This window comes from Mobula birostris, chromosome X (genome assembly GCF_030028105.1).
Source record: "Mobula birostris isolate sMobBir1 chromosome X, sMobBir1.hap1, whole genome shotgun sequence".
Taxonomy (NCBI): Eukaryota; Metazoa; Chordata; class Chondrichthyes; order Myliobatiformes; family Myliobatidae; genus Mobula; species Mobula birostris.
In genome coordinates this window covers 40,601,240-40,623,773 of record NC_092402.1, presented here as the reverse complement: position 1 = coordinate 40,623,773, position 22,534 = coordinate 40,601,240, and the positions used below count along the sequence as shown (strand labels likewise).

The 22,534-nt window shown below is 40.5% G+C and overlaps 1 protein-coding gene across 2 annotated transcripts in view; it reads left to right on the top strand.

The window, feature by feature from the left end:
• Positions 1-22,534, top strand: part of wnk4a (WNK lysine deficient protein kinase 4a) — a 94,093-nt gene that overhangs the window by 10,638 nt on the left and 60,921 nt on the right. For both annotated transcript variants that reach the window (XM_072248785.1, XM_072248784.1), the window contains exons 2-3: positions 18,151-18,323; positions 19,604-19,824. In XM_072248785.1, coding sequence (XP_072104886.1) covers positions 18,151-18,323; positions 19,604-19,824 — 394 coding nt within the window. The remainder of the gene's footprint in view (positions 1-18,150; positions 18,324-19,603; positions 19,825-22,534) is intronic.

Below are 22,534 nucleotides of genomic sequence, written 5' to 3'. Positions count from 1 at the left end.
GAAGAGTGCCTATCAGCCAGTCACCCTGACCCAGTGAGCAAGTGAGAGAGATACAGTCGACGTTTCGGGCCGAGACCCTTTAGTCCTGACGAAGGGTCTCGGCCCGAAACGTCGACTGTACCTCTTCCTAGAGATGCTGCCTGGCCTGCTGCGTTCACCAGCTATCTTGATGTGTGTTGCTTGAATTTCCAGCATCTGCAGAATTCCTCGTGTGAACAAGTGAGAGAGTCAGCTCAGCACTTCCAGCTCTGATTGCTTTCATCCAGCCCCTGAATTTTGTGACTCATGGGCAGTTGGTGAGAGGAAGCATGCAGAACTACCCAATTCCCAATTGGCAGATGATGCCTGCAGTCCCACAGCAGCCAAGAAATCCACCCCACCAGTCTCTCAAAAAGGTTCTTTTGTATCTATCAGGGATTTGTAACCTGGGGAGGACCTGCGTGAGCATCTGTTTAAAATAGAGATATTACTTTTACACAATCATCTCACCTTCCAAAACTCTCTTTTTGATTGTTTCGTCCTTGCTGTCTGCATGGGTAAAGCCCTCGTCACCATTAAGCCTGTCTACATGGAACGCCGTTGCAGAAAAGCAGCATCCATCATCAGGGACCCCCACCACCCAGGACGTGCTCTCTTCTCGCTGCTGCCATCAGGAAGAAGGTACAGGAGCCTCAGGACTCACACCGCCAGGTTCAGGAACAGTTAACACTGCTCAACCATCAGGCACTTGAACCAGAGGGGATAACTTCACTCAACTTCACTTGCTCCATCACTGAACAGTTCCCACAATCTATGGACTCACTTTCAAGGACTCTTCATCTCATGCTCTTGATATTTATTGTTTGTTTATTTATTTATTATTATTATTTCTTTATTTCGTTCTTTCGTATTTGCACAGTCTGTTGTCCTTTGCACATTGATTGTTTGTCCGTCCTGTTTAATGCAGTCTTTCATTAATTTTATTGCGTTTCTTGAATTTACTGTGATTGCCCGCAACAAAACAAATCTCAGGGTTGTATATGGTGACATCTATGTACTTTGATAATAAATTTACTTTGAACTTTGAGATGGCAAGTTTAGAGTCATGGTCATAGAATTATACAGCATGGAAACGGGACCTTCTGCCCATCCAAGCTATTCTCAGTTGCCAGCATTTGACCCATAACTTCCTAAACCTTTCCAATCCATGTACCTGTCCAACTTATTGTAGCAAAATGCACGCTTAAGTAATGATTCTTCAATGTGTTTAAGCAGAACATTTGCAGCCCATTTGATCCTGCTAGCAATGTATTTTACTGCCGCTATTAGTAGATGACTATATTACAACAATGATATTTTCTGTGAAGATATACTACATTAAAAACTCACCTCCTTTATGCTCTTCATACTTCCTTCTTTTATTACTTATGGTTAACCTGTGACAAGCAGCCTAATCAGGTGGGAGGAGTTCCAAAACAAAGTACTTCATCCGTAAGTAATTTTCTCTAGCTCTGTCAGTTGATAGGACTAGATTACTCCTCTAAAGATATTGGATCCAAAGGTTATTTAAGGTTGGATTTAGAGTCTCCCCATAATCATCAACATTTATTTCTGCTTTAACTTTGAAATCCCCTTAACACAGAAATGTCAAAGTGTCCACAGTAGTTCATTCCGATCAATGATCGATGAACTAGTGACTTTTGACTTAGTGACAGCAGCAGGCTACGGAAACTTGAAAAGGTAAACATGTCTATGCTGAATGCATGAATCATCTACTAAGGTATTTACAAGTTATAAACACTAAACTTTCTTTGTTAATAAATTGTTGTGATACCTCATTTGTGAAATTAACAATGGTGTTGATTTTTATATCTAAATATCATTGAAATAAATAGCAATGGCAATCAAGAAGGCAGATGAAAGAATGGGCAATTGCAAAGTAATAATGAGTAACTCTTCAGAGGTATACTTCATGCTCTTAGAAAAGTATGGACTCTGTTTGAAACTAACCCTGATCCATTCTATCTTCTCACATCATCTCTGAAAATCTCGGGTTTAATTCCATGTGAGCTGAATGGGGATCTATTTTGTTGACTGCAGTGTTGCCTGTTAAAAATTCAAAATCAAACTACTGCAGATGCTGAAAATCAGAAATGAAAAGATAAAATGCTGAAAATACTCTGCACATCTGCAGGAGAGGAACATGGTGTTTTAAGTCAATAACCTTTGCTTTAACCTTGTTCCTTACTGCATAGTTGCTGCCTGACCTGTTGGGTATTTCCAACATTCTTAATTTAATTGTCGTTTGATGCTCTGCATCTTGAGGTGGACATCCTACCACAGCCCATACTAGTAGTAGTAGTAATGCGATCACTCAAGTTGAATGTGATGTTCTCTAAAAGGATGTCATTTTTTAATGTGAGGAAGCTAATGCATGGCAGCCACCACGTGGTCCTTGGCAGATTGGGGTCAGGGTCCAGTGACGTGGCATGCAAGATGACTGGGGAGCCTGCCCTGCTGTAACCATCCTCTCCCTTCACTGCTGTTGTGACATGTCATCATCTTCTGCCAGCTGCACTGTTAAGATCTTGGTTGGATTGTTCTTTGTCTGGAACCTCCTCCCTTGACATTACTGCTGTGGGTGACCCTACAAGGAGCCAAGCACCAGACGGCATTACTCCCGGGATCTCAGAAACTCTCAAGCCTCTCCACCCTGACAAGGTGACAATATTACCTTTTCTGTTGCACAGAAGTCCTGGCTGATGCATCCTCTTCATTCAGTGCTACTAGTCCCAATCTGGACACACATCTGGTATTCTGTTCAACATTTGGCAACTGTCTGTAGAACAGGGACTTGAAGCTGGGAATGCATTTCACAAGTCCTCTCTGAAGTAAATCTGCTGAGCCAGCAAAATACTAAAAGCAGGAAAGTACTTAAATTTCTCACGAGTGCTGTTGTATTTCAAGCCCCAACATCCTCCTCTATTGATACTGAACACTTAAGTCACTTTTCTCCTGGTATCCTATATCTCACTTTTACTCAAAGCAGCTCCTTTTCACCTCATATGCCCACTTCAATGGTTTCCATAGCTTCTTTCAAAGATTTAACTTTCCTTTAGTGGAATGCTAATAAGCAGGTGTGCAGTTTTTAAAGGGCGAATTAAAGAGACAATTACATTGGCTTTCCTGCTAAATCAAAAATTCTCACCCCCGTCCCCCATAAGGTGTTCTTTTGTAACTTGCACCCAAGTGTTAAAATCATGCTGGTTGCTCCCATCGTTTCATTTATTCCAGGCTCAGTAACCAGTTTGAGCAAGCTAGGTATTCCTACTGACGGAGATACATGTTAAATCAAATTCAAGTTGCATTTGTCATCATTTGCACAAGTATAAGCAGCATTCATAAAAAAAACATAAACTAAATATAAACAATACATAAAGAACATAATTAGAACAAAAAAACTGTCCACTTTAGTGCAAAGTGATTAGTGATCATAGTGTTGCTAAACCAGTGATTAGGGTTTTGCTGATTGACTCAAGAAAAGTAAGGAAGCTAAGTCGTTGTTCTTGAACCTGGTAGTGTGGGACTTCAGGCTTTGGCACCTCCTGTCCGATAGTAATTGCAATGGGTGGTGAGGATCTTAAATCGATGTTTCCTCCTGTAGACATTACCAGTGGTGGGGTAGGATGTGCCTGGGATGAATTGGGCAGAGTCTATTGTTCTCTGCAGCTTCTTACATTCCTTTGCATTTGAATTGCTGCACCAGAATATACTCTGTACTGCAACCAGTCAGGATATTTTCAACTGTAGGGGTTTGTTAGTGTTTGGCGGCAAACCGAGCCTTGTAAGTCTTATTAATCATAATAAGACAGCTTAGTACAGTGCCTGTTTAAGGTAGGATTTAGCTACTGGGTATATTGTTTTGTTTCATAACTTCTGTGTACTGGTGCATTGCCAGATGTAATTCCTTGATCAGGTTGAATGTAGTTGATTCTGCCATATGTCAATTGGGATAGTGGATTCCTGTTAATTGGGACACATCAGGACAAGTACATTTTGGCCCAATTAAGTGGCTGCCCCAATTAGCCAAAGTGTCATGTAAATAGTTAAAAAGGTATATAAAAGACAGAGTGACAATTTCTGTTTTTAAATGAAATACAGAACAAATTAAAAAATACCAAAACTACTACAGTACTATAAAACTGTATATTAGTTCCTAAAAGTTATTGACAGAGGAATTCATTCTGTGTATACTGACATGTTCCTTTGATTGATTGTAAATGAACAAAATCAGCGCAGACGCCTAGTGTACTGCCTTCAAACAGTGTTTTCAATGTTTACATCCACCAAATCTTTGTCTTAATTGCAACATTCAAGATGATTGTTAATACCTTCAAGTTCTTCATAGTTTCTACCTTGTTGAAGTAGTAAAATCATTTCATTTTCTCTCCTGGCCATTTCTGGTAGCTCCATGCTTGAATACTTGAAACTGCAGTGAACAAAACGGTTCTGAATTGTCTTACTGTTTATTACTCACCAACAATCAGTGACAAAAATCACTGCTTTTTGAACACAAACATGCAAGTGATGGCAACAGTCTCCTGAACAATTAAATAGCACAGTGTCCCAAATAAACAAAAGAATCCTGGCTACTTTCTCAATTTGTCTTTGTTATTTGTCCCAAATATGCAGCTGCCCTGTTTAACTGATGGCTCAATTAACCAGAATCCACTGTATTTGTTTTGCTGAACTTATTTCTAGATCTTTCCATTATGTTTAAGATACCTGAAGGGTGCTAGACAAATACAAGTCCTTTTTATTGTTTTCAAATTTTGCAATTAAAGTTAAATTCCAACCACAGAGGAGTATGAATTCTAGCAGATCAGTAGGACACCTTGCACTTCTGCATCCTCATTTTGTGGTAATTTCCATTTTTCCTTGTCACTCGAAAAATTCTTCCATGGAATGACATATAGTTGCTGATGGACATTCAGTTGCACAAAGTGACCTTTGTCAGCAATGATTTGTAACAAAGGTATAAGGTCTGGAAGGATATGAGGTGGAAAGTCACGCTGGAGAACTGAGTGAGAACTTTTTTTATTCTGTGTTTAATCATGCTGTGTGTAATCTGGGGTTGAAAACTTTTCCATTCATAGCATTGATATCTCCAACCTGGATATCCAACTGTTAAGATAGCCTGGAAAAGTTGAACACTAGAATGCAAACCACACTAAGGAAAATGACAGATAGTTTAAACCAAATTCAGGGAGACCCGCAGGAGGTGGTGTAGAGTTGGTTTGGTAACCATCTTAATTTTACTCTCCATTAAAATCTGTGTTCCACCTAGGCATCCTGCCAAGCTAGCAAATTAAAATTGCCTCAGGGTCTCTTATAAGCAGAGATTTTATAATATTTTCCATGAAATTTTCTCGTAAAGGTCCAGTTTGGGTACCGACTTATTGTTCTGTACTTATGGTGTCCCTTAAGAGTTTGGAGAGGAGTTACTGTCTTTCTGCTCCTTAGTAAAGCTTGCAGAGAGTTGCTGCATTTTAAAGTTTGACAAGATTTCACCTGGAAGATATAAGTCTGAAATTACACTAAATATGCCAACCATCAAACAGCTGAAATATTAATCAAAAATAGCAATGTTTATAAGTGTTAGTAAAATATGTCTGCATAGGAGAGATATTATTAATAAGATAAATGCCATTCTAACTTTAGTATGACATGTGCATATTAAATACCTCCCATCTTTTTCATGCTTGATGTTTACTGTCTTGAAGTGGTTCATATGAAAAAGAATTTGCATTTTAAGTAATACTTTATAAAATATTACGTAAATGGAAAGGGAAGGATCGGGGACAAAAAGTACTGCTGTACTTTTCCCTCGTTCTTCCTAGCTTGAAAGAGCCTTTCACATTCTTCAAGGTGATGAATGTCAGTGTTGAGGGATTAATTATTTTTCCAATTGCGTCGGCAGTGTGTGTGTGTGCCAGAAGCACTTAGATTTGGTGCAGATTAGCTGTGGGATAAAGTTTCCAGTGATGTCCCAAAATTGAGTCCTAGCCCAAATGAATGCATCATTTACATTTTGTATGAGACTGTTTTGCATGAAATTTATGCTTTAGAGCAAAAGTTCTGGTGCAGTTATTAAAGAGCCAGGTTATATGCAATTGAAATTTTTTTTAAACTGTAAATGCTGGTTACTAGCTATTTAGTTATATTGATAGTCAGGTTCACCAGTGATGGGGAGATTTGTGTGCACATATGTGCAGAAAGGCACCTGCATGCATTTCCTGCCACTGGAAAAAAATCCTGTGTAAAGTAGAACTTGGTTGCTGGTGGACCTTTGAGTTAAATAGGATTTAATGTCATATGCACAAGTTCATATGTGTACGGGTGCAATGAAAAACTTACTTGCAGCAGTGTCACAAGCACATAGCATCATGTAAGCAGCATTCACAAGACAAACCTAAGTTATACACAACATTTTCAGGAAAGAATACAATCAGAACCAAAAGAAGTCCTTTTTAGTGTAAAATGATAATAGTGTTACTGAGCTGTAATGATTTGGGCTTGCTTGTCGGTTCAGGAACTGAATGATTCAGGGGTTCCCAATCTTTTTTTATGCTATAGACCAATACCCTTAAGCAAGGGGTTTGTGGACTCCAGGTTGGAAACCCCTGAAGGCTGAAGGGAAGTAGCTGTTCCTATATCTAATGGTCTGCTACATAAAGCTTCTGTACTTCTTGCAAAAAGATGGGATGGAACAATGGTATGGGTCTTTGATTTTCAAAATGTGGCCTGTTTCAGGGCTGATTTGCAACTGAGTTATTGTTAATATCCTTGCAGCAGAGTGGTATCTCTCATAAGGCCAAGATTCCACTCTGTTGTGTTCTTAATATAGTTGGTGCAATAGCCATTTCACATCAAAACAAGAAGTGCAGAGCCAGCTTCCTATCCTCAATGTAAAATTTGGGATCTGGATTGCAAGGAAGAAGCCTAACACCAGACCTGAATGTAGCCCAGAACTTGAACATTTGAGTATTGACATCATCCCTCCGAGTCAGACATAGTTTGCAAGAAATGACCAGCTTGTAGAACAATGAGAGGAGGACCTTCCAGGAATATTTGAAGTTCTGATAGTTGTGATATCTTTGTGAATCCAGCTCCAGTAGGTACATGGGGAACATCCCAACACCTGTTTCGGAAAAGTCCTCCCCAACTGCTTTCCCCCAGTGGTTGATCATTTGCCCTCCTGATTCAGCATATATGAACCATATCAGATCTTTTGGAAGACTATGGCAGATTGATAGTGCAGTGAATCAATTGGGCCTCGTACGCGCAGAAGGGCCTCTCATTTTGCGTGAGCTTTTGAGTGCACACTTTTTCATCTTGGCAGGCCCAGTTTGTTGCTCCCACACTGTAGGTAGCCCAGCGTATACAATAGCTAATGTGACTTAGTAAAAGTGTTTAGTCATACAACTCCATTGTCATTCTTGCTCCGTGCATAAATAATGGTATATTCTATCCATATATGGCACAGTAGATGTGATCTTTATTCAAATCAACCTGAAGAGAAATGCAGACAGAGACTGTGGAGCATTCTCTCAATTTGGGCTCATCTCCACCTTGTTGTCTGCTACTTGATGGCATGAAAGCTGTGGTTTTAATCAAGAAATCCACAGCAGGCCTGATTTCAGTGCAAACTGTTGTCATGCAAGGCTGCATCATTGCCCCAATTCTTTTCTCATTATTACTCACTATGGTGCTGCAAAATGCTTCCTGCTTGAGCAGATTTATTCTACATCATTGCCATTCCAGAACTACTGACACTCAACTTCATGCATCAAGCTGCAGCAAGCAGACAATACTTCTATATGTACATTTCTGCAAACTACCCCACTGTACAACACTGTCCCCTCAAAAATCCATAACCAGACTCTGGAAAATGTAGACCACTTTTCTTCTCTCAAGGATCTCTTCTCTGCAAAGTCACCATCTCCTTCAGTGTACTAGCTCAGCCTTTGACCATCAAGGAAAACAATGTTTGAAAATCAAGACCTGAAATCTAAGACTAAGCTCATGGTCTACTTGGAGCAGAGATCTCAGTCTCTGCAATATCCTGTAAACCCAGGGAAAGTAAACTGAGGGCAGCAATCAAAAGAAGTAAAAGTGCTGGTGATGCTCAGCAGGTCTGTGCAACATCTATGGAAAGACAAACCGAATTAATGAGTAAAACACACAAAGTGCTAGAGCAGGGGTTCCCAACCTGGGGTCCACGGAGCCGCCAGTTAATGGTAGGGGTCCATGGCATAAAAAAGTTTGGGACCCCTCGTGCTAGAAAAACTCAGCAGGTCAGGCAGCATCTAAGGAGAGGAATAAACAGTTGACCTTTCAGGCTGAGACCCTTCATCAGGACTGGAACGGAAGAGGGAAGAAGGTGGGAGGAGGGGAAGGAGTCCATTGTACCAAATTAATGTTTCAAGTCAGTGATCTTTCATTAGAACTAGAAAGCTGGGAGGAAACCACACGGGTTTTCAATTGTCATGGCGATTAAAAAGGAATTGTCTGTGAAGTGGTGATTAGCATAGTGTTGAAGGGAGATGAATAAGGGCAGTACATTGGAGGAAGAGTAACACTCGAACTGGGAGGTGCAGAATACGGCAGTTCCTGGAAATCGGAAACAAAAGCAAATTAAATTGTCAGAAGATTAGTTAATAACTGTGGAGAGAAACAAACTAATTTGCATTACAAGTGGCTGTTCTAACAACAAAACTGCTGGTTCTGACATGAACAGGAAAAGATGATTATCAGAAATTGTTGAATTCAGTATTGAGCCTGAGGGGAGAAACCAGCCTAGATGAAAGATTAGTTATTTTTCCTGAGATTTGCATTGGTCCTTGTTGGGATGGTGTATGAGACTAAAGGAGGGGTCAGAGTGAAAGTGGGATAGATAATTAAAGTGGCAAGTTGAGGGTCCCTTGCAGGCTGATTGGAGGTGTTCTGCAAAATGGTTCCAAACCCAATGTTTGGTTTCTCCAGTGCGGAGATGACCACCAAATGCAATCTGCAAATTTGGACAAATCGCCGTTTCAACTTGGAGAACTATTTGGGTCCCTGGATGGTGAGAAGTGAAGAGAGAAAGGGACGGGGAGTTGCATTGCTTAGAGTCGATTGGGAAAATGCTGTGAAAATGTAGTGGTGGGTGAGATGGTGGAGGTATGAACTAGGGAATGGTCACTTTGCACTGATGAAAGGAGAAGGGAGGGGAAGGTGAGCTTTACTGGTGGAATCTCATTGAAGGTTGCAGATACTCTTAATGTCAGTGTCCTCTCCCAAAGTTCAAAGTTCAAAATAAATGTATTATCTAAGTCACCACTGCTGACCTCGGAGAGCTGTGCAAAAAGTTTTCCATGGAGTGAGCATCCTCTTTCACAGTACCTGCCCCTGTTAGGCATCAGTTCAGTGGGATTTAATGGAACCAGAGCTTAGGGCACTATAAAGCTGCTTGTACATTCAAGAATTCTGACAGATGGCAAGCCAGGAAAGAAAATATAGAATTAGTTTTAAAATACTTTACAGATCACCAAAGAAAGAGTTAGAATATATACCCCATTTGAGGAAGTTGAAGTGAAATTATCATGAAATAATGTAAGAAATAGATGATATATTAAAATCAAAGTATTTTAAGGTATGCATAAAATTAGTCTTTTGGGACCAGTTTTGAAATTCTCTTAGCAGAAGTTATGGCTTAATATGCTTTTTGTAAACCTACCCAACCTAATACAACAAACATACTCCATTTGTATTAGTGGATCAAGTTTTTTTGACTAGAAATTGGGTTTTACAAAATGTGGGGCAATGTGAAGGCTAATCAAGGAACCAGTGATCGTAGTGTGCAGCTCAGAACTGAAATGCACACATACTGGCTTGGGTGAAGAGAGCAGCATTGATTCATTTCTCATAATGCTGGCTATTGAAAACTTTTGCTGTGTACAATCGATGTGACAATATAAACTTTCTAGCTGCCAGATCATTTCTGAACCCTGTGCAATGTGCATCTCTGAGTGGGCATCGGTTCTCTTTCTGGCATTTCATTTATTTAATTTATTCATTTATTTATCACATGAGCATCAAAACATACAGTGAAATGTGTCATTTGCATTAATAACCAGCACAACCTATGGATGTGCTCGAGGCAGTCTGCAAGAGTGACTGCACATTACGGTACCAACATAGCATGCTTATAATGTGGCAATGGAGAAAATAATCACTGTATGCCTGGTGGCACCATTGGATGCACGACCATTGCTGGGAAGATATGATTGAGGTGAATTGTGCCTGAAAATATTAGGGGCAATTTCCCATTAAGTACCATTTTACCTGACAGAGATCACTAGGGTGATCTACCCCAGCTGGATAAAACTACTTTCCTGTATTATTTGAGCTTTTTAAAGAAAAGTGTGCAGGTGGGTCCAACAACGAGGCTGATGTCTTGTCAAAAAGACGGTATCTTTGACAATGCCGTGCCCCATTGTCAAAGTTGGAGAACATACTAACATAAGCAAAAGTTCAGGAGTGAGACTTCAAAATGTAGGTGGTGGGTGAGAGAAAGAAGAAAAAAGGAAATGCCCACAATAATCCTACCAATACCCCTATTCAATCCATAACCAACACATGACAATCTTAGTCCACCTGGGATAGATGCACCCCAGTGATATGTGAAAATCTTTCCTTTTCAGTCCTGATGAAAAGGACTTGGCCCAAAACATTGTCTGTTAACTCTTTTCCATCAATGCTGCCTGGCCTGCTGAGTTCCTCCCGCGTTCTGTGTGTGTTGCTTTGGATTTCCAGCATCTGCAGATTTTTTCTTGTTTGTGGAAGTCTATCCTCTGTCACATGCACTTGGGTACAGTATCATAGCAACTGTATCCTGTGCTTCTCTTCTGAAATGTAATTCATTTTGAGGTAAAGAGAATCAACTTCAGAAGCAGAGGGCAATATGAAGCAATGACTGTATTGTGCATTTGCTAGTACTGAGCAAGGAAGGATGTTTCACCCTTTTTGTAGTGAGGTATCAAGGGCATGTTTTCATTGTGAATTTTTTATTGTGTTGGAAGTTGTGTATGAAATGTGAGGTACAAAAAATTGAATGCATCACTATAACCCCTTCATGTAAGAGTGTGATTTATAACCATTGAAAGAAAGACTTGATTTTCTTCTGCCTTTCACAATCAACTAAGCAACTTGTAGACAATGAAGTCCTGTGGAAGAATAATCTCTGTTAAAGTGCAGGGAATTTGTAATCCGTAGACAATATGTGTGTGTGTGTGTGTGTTTTTTTTTGCTGATAGTTTAGAATCAGCAGCCAAGGAACACACAGAAATAGGAGAGGTACTTCTGTAACTTGTTTGTGACGCAAACTGTGTGTAATTTATTTTCTAGTAATAATCTGAGAACTTCATAAAATTTTAACTACTAGGACTGACACTCCAATTCATCATTTGCAGATGTAATCGAATGTAGGACTTTCAACATGTAGAATAATGAGAATATTGCTTCATATAAAATTACAGTGATCATGGAATCAAAGAATCTCGCAAGTGCATGCAGAGAAGAAGGCCATCATGCCCCTGAGGCAAATGGAGAGCAAAAGTCAATCTCATGGAAGAACTCAGCAGTTCATGCAGCATCTGTGGGAGGAAAGAAGTTCGTAGTGTTTCAGGTTGAAATTCTGCATCAAGAGGCATCAACAATTCCTTTCTTCCCACAGATGTTGCTTGTCCACTGACTTCCTGCAACGCATTGCTTAAGGCTCCAGATACCAGGATCAGCAATCGGTTTTGTCTGCTTTGGACAAATAAAGAACTATTTTGACTATTCCCACTCCTCGTCCAGTTACTATGTAAATGCATTTAGAGTTTCTGCTTCAGGCTGTAAGTTCTAGATTCCCACCACTCTTTGAACAATTCTTCCTCTGATCCAGTTACTTAAAACTATGGCGCCTTGTTCTTGACCAAACTGACAAGGGTAATAGGTCCTTCCTGTCCACTCATGATTTTATAAAGCTGATTTAATTTCCCCTCTGCTTCCTTTGTTCCAAAGGGTGTAACCTTATTGCGGCCAATCTGTTTTCTTAACTAGCTTTCTTCAATCCTGGCATTGTCCACATCCTTTCTACTGCTAATATATCTTGTCATCCTCAAACCGTGACCTATCTGGTGTCGTATACTGTTTCAGAATGATTTCCCGGTTCTACTGTATATTTTGCTCTGGCCAATAAAGACAAATATCCTGTGTGTCCTCTTATTAAGCCCTTTGTTGGTCCTATCTGTCCTGTTACTTTCCAGGTATCTGTGGACATGTGGCCAAAGGACTACTGCTCCTCCACAGGGAAACAGGAACAGGATTAGGCTACCTGGCCCCACGATTCAATATGATCATGGCTGATCCACCCCAGCCTTCAAATCTAACCACCTACATTTTCATTTCCTTTGGCTTCCTCACGTGCTTCAATTCACATTTTGAAAGCAATGATTCATCTGAATTGATAGTAGTTTGAACTAATATCAACATAAGAAAATCCTATTTCAATTTATAATATATTGCATTGTGTGAAATCAATGCAGGACACTTTTCACTGAAATTAGCTGGACAAATTGATGACAATTTGGGTGAAATGATTGCAACCCAACCAAAAGATTGTAAGCTCACACTGACACTGGTAGGGAACTTGGGCTGTGATTAGTGTCTGGACCCCCAGTTGCTTTTAGGTCAACAATTACTCCATCCAGTTTTAGGATGCAGTCCAGTAAGTTATTTAACAGTGCGAAGCTTCACATTTCTATTCAAGCATGGTGAAAGGCAAATCCTTGAAATTGATGAGGACATGAATTAAGTGAATGATAATTAACTTGATTTAACAAGTCATGAAAAACTTTGGTATTTTAACAATCCAGCAAGCCACAGATTAACTTCTGAGCTTGTATTACTCTGTCCCATAGCTACATTTGTCAATGGAATGTGTTTTATTAAAGTTTTAACTACTTTCATAGCTTTGCTTAAAGACACTTGCCCTTTGGCTCAGTAAGGAGACAATATGCCATGTATATTCTATCGATAATGTTGCAAACAGTGTTGGAGCTTTCTGAGAGAACTTGTTTCCCCATCGTGCAGTTTTTAACTTGCACTGCAATAGTTAATTGTAAAAGAAGAGTTTTATAGAATTTTGAACTGTTTTAATACAATTACATATGGTATGCTTTCCTGGTCTGAATAGATCTGAGAGACTCGAACAGAGCAAACATGCAGTAAGATTATAGTGTTGCCAGGTTTCGTCATTGAGCAGGCCACTGGGATTCTGAAGGTATCTGGCACATTTACAAATCTGGGGGGTCATTTTGTACAGTTAAGCCAGCCTCTCTGGCGTGTTTTGTTGCTTGCTGGAGACTACACGATTTTTCCATAGAAGTATTACTGACCAATGCCCTGGCAGATGGGAAGGAGGCTAAGGACAGAAGTATCAGTAGACCACTGAACCCCTGCTTGAGGAAGCAGTCACATCAGGGAATCCTTGATTAAGATGCTAGGATATGTGCACAAGTCCACAATGAACCTTCGGTACAGTTGGTGGCACTTTAGCCTCTGAATGAGAAGATTCTGGTTTTAGTGATCCTCCCAAACATGAAGCACAGAGATCTTGGTTGAGTTTGGGTTGTGGCTGAAGTTCCAGAACTGAATAAGGGTTGCACTGTTGCAATCGCTATCCATAAGATCATAAAGCATAGGAGCAGAATTTGGCCATTCAGTCCATTGAGTCTGTTCCACCACTGCATCATGGCTGATTTAATATCCCTCTCAACCCTATTCTCCTGGCTTCTTCCCATAACCTTTAATGCCCTAACTAATCAAGAACCTATCAACCTCTGGCTAAAGAAGTTCTTTCTCGTTTCTGTTCTAAATAGATAGCCCTCAATTCTGACACTGTGCCCTCTGGTCCTAGACTTGCCCACTGCAGGAAACTTCCTCTTCACATCCACTTATATCTAGGCCTTTCAATATTCGATAGGTTACAATGAGATTCTTCCCCCCTCCCCACCCCCCATTCTTCTAAACTCCAATGAATGCAGGCCTAGAGCAATCAAACGCAACTCGTACACTAACCGTTTTGTTCCTGGGATTATTCTCATGAACCGCCTCTGGGCCCTCTCCAATGCCAGCCAATCTTTTCTTAGATAAGGGGCCCAGTACTGCTCACAATACTCCAAGTACGGTCTGACCAATGCTTTATAAAGGCTCAGCATTACATCCTTGCTCTTATCCTTCTGATGACAGATTAAAATGAGGAATTTTGGGTGGATCACATGGTACAATTTAGTAAACTAAAAGGCTTCTTATCTCCTGTGGCTTCTGTGGAGAATGCCAAAAATATTCTGTACTCAGTAATACGTTGCTGTTTTTGGGGACTTGCAAACTGACTACCAATTTTCCTAGATTGCACGAGTGACTACACTTGAAAAATAAACTTGGCAGTAAAGCAATTTAGTACATTGTGAATTCTTTCCTTTTCTAACTAGTTACTATGCCTACTGTTACACCATTTCTGCATTTACGGCCCCTTTCTGAATCATTCACTTTCTGGTGTTCCCCTCCATTGTACGGTTTGGATGGAGTTTGATTTTATACTGTCCAACTCTTTCACACCTCATTATATTTCTTTCTGGACATTTCTACAGGACCGTGAATTCCAGCCATACAGAACGAAGAGCCCCACTTGTTCACACTCAGTAAAATGAGCACCCTCTGTTCACACTCAGTAAAATGAGCACCCCTCGCCACACATGAACACCTACTGTCGTCATAAGCTACTCATCTGAAAGAGTCGGGGGTGTTTTAGGGAGCAGCATTTCTACAGTCAGGGCAGCTAGCAGACTTGAGTATATTTTTATTTATTTAAACTTTTGTTTGAACTTTCTATGTTAACGCAGAATTACTAAAACCTGACAAACTCTCTTTAATTTTTGATCAGCTCCCTCTCCAAAACCCACCAAGGGGTTATACACCTGGGGCACAGAAGTTACCAATTGTTGCCTCCTTTAGGTTTATTCTGGCATGTGATTACATACTCCCAGAACCAGTGAAAGAAGGTGTTCATCGTCTGTATAATGCACTCACACAAGTCCTCCCGTTCCTCAGATTACTTCAAGCTCCAGCACCCACATTATGACCTTCAACCTATTGCAGAAAATGTGATGTCTGTGCCACACTGAATTCCTCCTTGTCACAGACTTGTTCATTGCAGAGGTGCTGTGAGGAGCTAATCCCAGTTTGAACATTGCCTTGACCCAGGAAGTGGGACCAGAGCAGAGTAGAAGATGGTGCAGTCAATGCAGTAACACAGAAGTAAGCCTATCTGAGGAGAGAGGTCATTTAATTAAATCAGTCTGGAGTTAAGAAGTTAATTGTGAAATTACAGATTGGTTAAAAAAAATGGCTTCACCAGTATCTTATCAAAAGAAAAGATTGATTTCCTTCCTGGTGTGAATGTGACTCCAGGCCCACCAATGTGGTCAACTCTTAACCCCCCTCAAAAACAATCACTGCTGGGAAGTCTTGAGCAACACACACAAAATGCTGAAGGAACCTGGTAATCAGGTGGCATCTATGGAGGAGAATAATCGGCATTTTTGGGCTGAGATCCATCATCAGGACACTGGGGAAGCGTTATGCCAGCATCATCCACATCCCAAGCATCGACATACTTTCAAAGATAGATACTGTCTAGATATTGAGTGGAATGACTACCAAGGGATTACAAATTAGAACTGCTGCCAAGGAACTTGCCACCACATCTCTGTGTTCAAACTGAAACAAACTAAGGATTTAATACTGGAGTGCTTTACTTTCTGCATACCTTGCTGGACTCCGGTGGCATGCTGGAATTCCAGTCAGTGGTTTGTTTTCAGGTAGTCAGCTTTTCACTGCATTGTATTTATTGCAATCTGTAGGTTTACAGAATGAATTTACAGTATATTCTGACTCTGGAATTCACGTATCAGGGCACTTGAATGACAAGAATGCCTCTGCGTCTTTAGTTTTAGCCCCATGAGTGAAAGACTTGATATGCATATTGAATTGAGCCAGCAATCTGTTTCATTCAGATACTCTCCCCTCCACCCACCCATCCCCCAGTACTAATGTTCCAGGATTAACCAGTGAGAGTATTTCTCTTTGTGGAGCCGGCTTCAGAAGAGTATTTGCAGAATGGAGGAAGGCAGAACTAACCAGAGAGAAAACTCTCGACAAGATCACTACAATTCCACTGTGTGACAGGAAATGCTGAAAGTCAAACCAGCTGTTTTTTCCCTCTATATTATTTCCACATGTCTCTATTTTTAATAAATAATCTTTGTCATGTGTGGTGTGTCAGAGTTCACAAGTGTGACCCTACCGTGGAAACAAAAAGCACAAGGCATGTTTAAACTACCTTCCTCACTTGAGGACACAGAACATTAAGAGACATAAAGGCCATAAAGTTAGTGACGATTTCTCTGTAGAAAGATAGAGGTAGGCAAATCTTTTTCTGCTCTGTCACAAGCATATTAAGAATTGTACAGGGCCACTAGATAATACTGCAGAGCAATTCAAACTGATTTTACGTCACAGATGAATAGCTGTTGTAGGACTGTCTGGAATTGAACAACATAATTGATGTTAAAATAGGTAATGTAACAGTGAATGCATTAAGCAGCTCGATGTATGGATACTGTGCACTCAAGATTTAAAAAGATAAGATTTGTATTAAACTAGGGTGAACCGTAGTGTGGTAGTTAGCATAACACTTTTCAGCGCAGTGATTATAACTTTGGGGTTCAATTCTCACCTCTGACTGTAAGGGATTTGTACGTTTTCCCCATGGCCATGTGGGTTTCCTCAGGGTGTTCCGGTTTCCTCCCACATTCCAAAAATGTGTGGCTTACGGGTAGTAAGTTGTGAGTATGTTCTGCTGGCACTGGAAGCATGGCGGCACGCAGACTGCCCCCTGTACATTGTCGAACTGTGTTGGTCATGAATGCAAAATGCCACCTTTCACTGTACGTTTTGATGCACATGTGACAAATAAAGCTGATCTAATCTTATCTAAGATTAGCCAATATCTTCAGTGTTCATTCAGGATGTGGATAGTTCCTTTGACTTGAAATCCAGTTCACATGATTCCTTGTTTCAGAAACAGAGTGCGGTAACAACAGTCTTTCAGACTGATTTCCATTGTTGGGAGAATAGTTGAAGTGATTGTAAGGGATGTTTTTATTGTCACTGAGAAAAGGAAGAAAACATTAGAAATGCTTATGAGGAATTGGAATTGGTTTATTATTGTCACATCTACTGGGTACATTGAAAAGCTTGTCTTGCATACTGTTCAAACAGATCAAATCATTACACAGTACATTGAGGTAGTACTAGGCAGGATAAAATGTAACAGCCACAGAGAAAGTGCCATGAGGCTAGACAATAATGTGCAAGATCACAATGAAGTTGATTGTGAGGTCAACAATCCACCTTATTATACTCCAAAACCATTCTGCAGGGTAGATGTTCTCCTTGAGCTCAGTGGTATGTATCTTTTAGACTTTTGTATCTTCTGTCTGATGGGTGGGGAAAAGAAAGAATGTCCGGAATGGGTGGGGTCCCTGATTATACTGGTTTCTTCACTGAGGCAGCGAGAAGTATAGACAGAGTCCACCGAGTGGAGGCTGGTTTCCTTGATGTGCTGAGCTTTGTCCACCACTGCTGTTTCTTTCAGTCATGTACAAAGCGTTTCTCATATCAAGCCATAAGATGCATCTGAGTAGGATGCTTCCTGCAAGATGGCACCGAAGTGTGACGACTCATTGCAAACTGCTCTCTGCATTTCCACTCATTGCTCCTATTATTCTACTCTTTTAAATATAAATTCCATGTCTCTAAGAAAAGTTGATACTGCAACAGTGATCAATAACAGAAATCCAATGTGTACCTACCAAATTCTCACTGCAGTATTTCACTGGAAACATTGACCACTACTTTATTGGAATTAAAGTGACAATCTTTGCACTACCTTTTCATTTGTTGTGGAGGTTAGACATGCATTATTATCCTTTTCTCACTCACATGTTCATTTGACTTTAGACTCGGAAGTTATCAAAGGCCGAGAGGCAGAGGTTCAGTGAGGAGGTGGAGATGCTGAAGGGATTGCAACACCCCAACATTGTGCGTTTCTACGATTCCTTCAAGTCTTCTGTGAAAGGCCACAAATGTATTGTGCTGGTGACTGAGCTCATGACATCAGGGACACTCAAAACGTAAGTCGCTCCCAATCACACTTCAGAGCATGAAAATCAGAAGAGCTGCAGATGCTGAAAGTCCAAAATAAAGGCAGCAAATGCTGCAAACACTCAGCAGCCCAGGCAGAGGGAAATAGGGCCAATGTTCCTGGCATTTTCTGTTTGCAATTCAGAGTTCTCTGAAAGGTTTTGCTTCCGAGGCAGTGTGATAGCTCGGATCACAAACAGGAAGGAATACACGCACTAGAGACAGGAAGATTCACACAGCAAAAGTGTATGCCCTCTAAAGATGAGGCCAAAGTTACATAATTTGTTTCCTTCTTTAGAGTCACACTTCCACTTTCTACTGTTATCCCCATTCATCTTACGGGTTCTTTAGCAGCTTGGGGATTCAACCAAAGTGACATTATAGGCAAACATGGTTTTGTGCAAGTTGCAAATAAATTTGCAGATCAACCTTATCCCAAATTATAGGAGCTTCCAGGCCAATTTTGGTGCACCAGCTGGGTGATTTTCACAACTTCCCGCAAGAAATGAGTCTCTCTCCTCCATCATTGTGCCACACCATAAAGCAAACCTATCCATTTTGTATCCAGAAGTACACAAGTGGCATAACAAATAAGAGCAGGATTAGGTAACACTCCCCACACCCTCATCCATCCTGTCAAACCCTACTCCAAAGTCTACTCAGCATCTGAAAATCCTGTCCAGCAACTCCGGCACCCCCCCCCCCCCCGACCCATCTCTCCTCTCTGTCCTGCAGATCTATTCTCCTCAAAATAAATTAATAGGGAATAAAAGGTTAGGGTACCATTTCACTCTAGTTCAAAGATCAAGTTTAATTGTCATTCAACCATACATGAATACTCATGAATACAGCCAAATGGAACAGCGTGACTCTGGGGCCAGGGTGCACACACAGTACCGACAACACAAGGCATATACAGCACATATAAAATAGCAGTAAACAATTAAAATATCAGTAAAATGCAGTAACCCAAAAATTATAGTCCAATATATTCTGGTTGCTTTATATTATCACATAAAGAACCATTTCAGTTATAGCTAAAACACAGAGCCAAATTCCTGACAAATATTTTCATCACAAATGGAAGAAAAATAACAATCAGAGAACTCTTTATTGTCTTTATTTTTTGATCTTTATGAAGCATTATTTTCCTACACCTGGTAAACTTGTGTGATGAAAGACTTTATTTGCTGTGAAATGTATAATACTGAGCAAGCTGATAATGTTAACAATATGAAGGTTAGCTGGAATAATTTTCTTTCCATTTCAGGTACCTAAAGCGTTTCAAAGCAATGAAAAATAAGGTTCTGCAGAGGTGGAGCAGACAGATCCTGAAGGGCCTTCAGTTTCTCCATACACGATCACCTCCCATTATCCACCGGGATCTGAAATGCGATAACATCTTCATCACAGGACCAACAGGCTCCGTAAAAATTGGTGACCTTGGTCTTGCAACACTGAAAAGTGCCTCATTTGCAAAAAGCGTAATAGGTAAACACATTAAGATCTTGTATATCTTTACTTATTAGATTAACATGGCATCATCGAAATGAGTTGAAGTGGTAAAACGCAAACGACAGGAATACTGCAGATGTTGGAAATTCAAGCAACACACACAAAGTTGCTGGTGAACGCAGCAGGCCAGGCAGCATCTCTAGGAAGAGGTGCAGTCGACGTTTCAGGCCGAGACCCTTCGTCAGGACTACCTGAAGGAAGAGTTAGTAAGGGATTTGAAAGTGAGAGGGGGAGGGGGAGATCCAAAATGATAGGAGAAGACAGGAGGGGGAGGGATGGAGCCAAGAGCTGGACAGGTGATTGGCAAAAGGGATATGAGAGGATCATGGGACAGGAGGCCTAGGGAGAAAGAAATGGGGAGGGGGAAGCCCAGAGGATGGGCAAGCTGTCCAGCTCTTGGCTCCATCCCTCCACCTCCTGTCTTCTCCTATCATTTTGGATCTCCCCCTCCCCCTCCCACTTTCAAATCTCTTACTAACTCTTCCTTCAGTTAGTCCTGACGAAGGGTCTCGGCCTGAAACATCGACTGTCCCTCTTCCTAGAAATGCTGCCTGGCCTGCTGCGTTCACCAGCAACTTTGATATGTGTTGCTTGAAGTGGTAAAACATTATCCAGATATTAGACTGTATCATGCCATGTCTTGGTGGGATATATGATTAAATTTCAATTTAAAATCATTTATAAAGACAAATCAGGCATTTTTTGTGACTTTTGTCCAAGTATCTGTTGTACTAGTACACAGTGGACCATGGGCAAGACAGTGCAGCTGGCTCTTCTAAGGCTTTGGATCACTGGAAGTCTACCTCACAGTTACTTAAGGTTGAGTCACCAAACAGTCTTCCACACGCTATGGCGACTGTAAGCCCACCTCAATTAGACCCTCCTTAAGTAACATATTGACCTTTGACCTCTTATACTCACTGCTGATGGAATGTTTCAGAAGAGAAGTTAAAGCCACATTTACATAGTATTAGTAGTAATGATGTGCTTGGCACAATGAATGTTAGGTGAATTTCCTGTACTGCATAATTGCACATTTTATGAATAAAATATATGAATAAAGTATATATTTTTAAAAATACCCACGATGATGATTTTCCCACAGGCCCTTCCACTTCTTCCAAGTCATTACCCTGGTTCATACTGAGGATCATTCATCTGCCATTGGGATGAACCCCACCTAGTTCTGCCTGATTTGAGACTATCCCTCTTTTGCCAGTTCAGGGGAAGCTCATTATACAGATTATATCAGTGATGGAGAGGTTAACTATTCCTAACAATTGCCATAGAGTTTCAAGACAACCAAAATTGGAACAATTGTGGGAAAAAAGTACAAATAAACTTAGCAACAATCAGATAAGGACCTTACAAATCCGCTTCCTCAAACACATGGATCCAGCGACATCGCTGTTAACGGGTCGAGAAATGGATTTAGCATTGCAACCACGATAAAGTTCCACTTCTGTCTAAGTAGCTATAGTGTTTCATTTAGGTGCCAGCCTGTGATCTACACTCACCTAGGACTGAATTGGAAAAAAAATCCTCTTTGCACAAAATTGGCATGAATCCAGAGTGAATGGATAGGTGCACCCATTTCTACATAAATCACACCCAATTTATGCTTCAGTAGCATGGACTACCTACACAAAATATTTTGTGTCAATAGTAAAGTTACACAGAATATCATGCTGCAGAGGCAGAAGATAATGAGCCCATACTTTGCACCTGGTCTTTCCCGTAGTCTAAAAGTGAATTAAACCACTTAGAATTAACACATAATCTTATATTTCATTGATCAAAGGCTAGGACGGATTTGATGTGAAGACAAAACAGCATTCAAATGCAGATAGTCTGTACTCAAGCCAAATATTCAAGGTTATTTAACGCAACACTCAGAAGAGGTCACCAAATGTGTACAGTTGCATACTAGCTTAATCTGTTTCAAAGGAGAGGGCAAACATTGTCTCTTTGACAAAGTATTTTTAGAACTAACAGCAGGGAATGTCCAGTGGATGTATAACACGGACATGTTCATTAGCCCAATTGACTGAGAACAGCAAATGCAAAACAGCAAAAGTGAAAGCAAAGAGAAGGCAAAGAGGTAGTCATTAAAATAAGTCAGTGACAGCATCCACTAAACAGAAAGTATGAATTAACAAATCAAACTAGAAATGAGAAATAATAGACAAAGAGCAGGAGTAAGAGACAAGCCAGTACAAATATGTTCCCTTCTTTCACCTTAATTCAGAATATATAACATTAATATATACCCAGTGGCCACTTTATTAGGTGTCTCCTGAACTAATAAAGTGGCCACTGAGTGTATGTTCATGATCTTCTGCTGCTGTAGCCCATCCACTTCAAGGTTTGACATGTTGTGCCTTCAGAGATACTCTTCTACACACCATTAGTTTAACACGTGGTTAATTGAGTTACTGTTGCCTTCCTGTCAGCCTGGTCATTCTCCTCTGCCCTCCCTCATTAACAAGGCAGTTTCACCCACAGAACTGCCACTCACTGCATGGTTTTTGCTTTGTTTTCCACACCATTGTCTATAAACTCCAGAGACTGTTGTGCATGAAAATCCCAGGAGACCAGCAGTTTCTGAGAGACCCCATTTGGCACCAATTATCATTGCACAATCATAGTCACTTAGATCACGTTTCTTCCCCATTCTGATATTTGG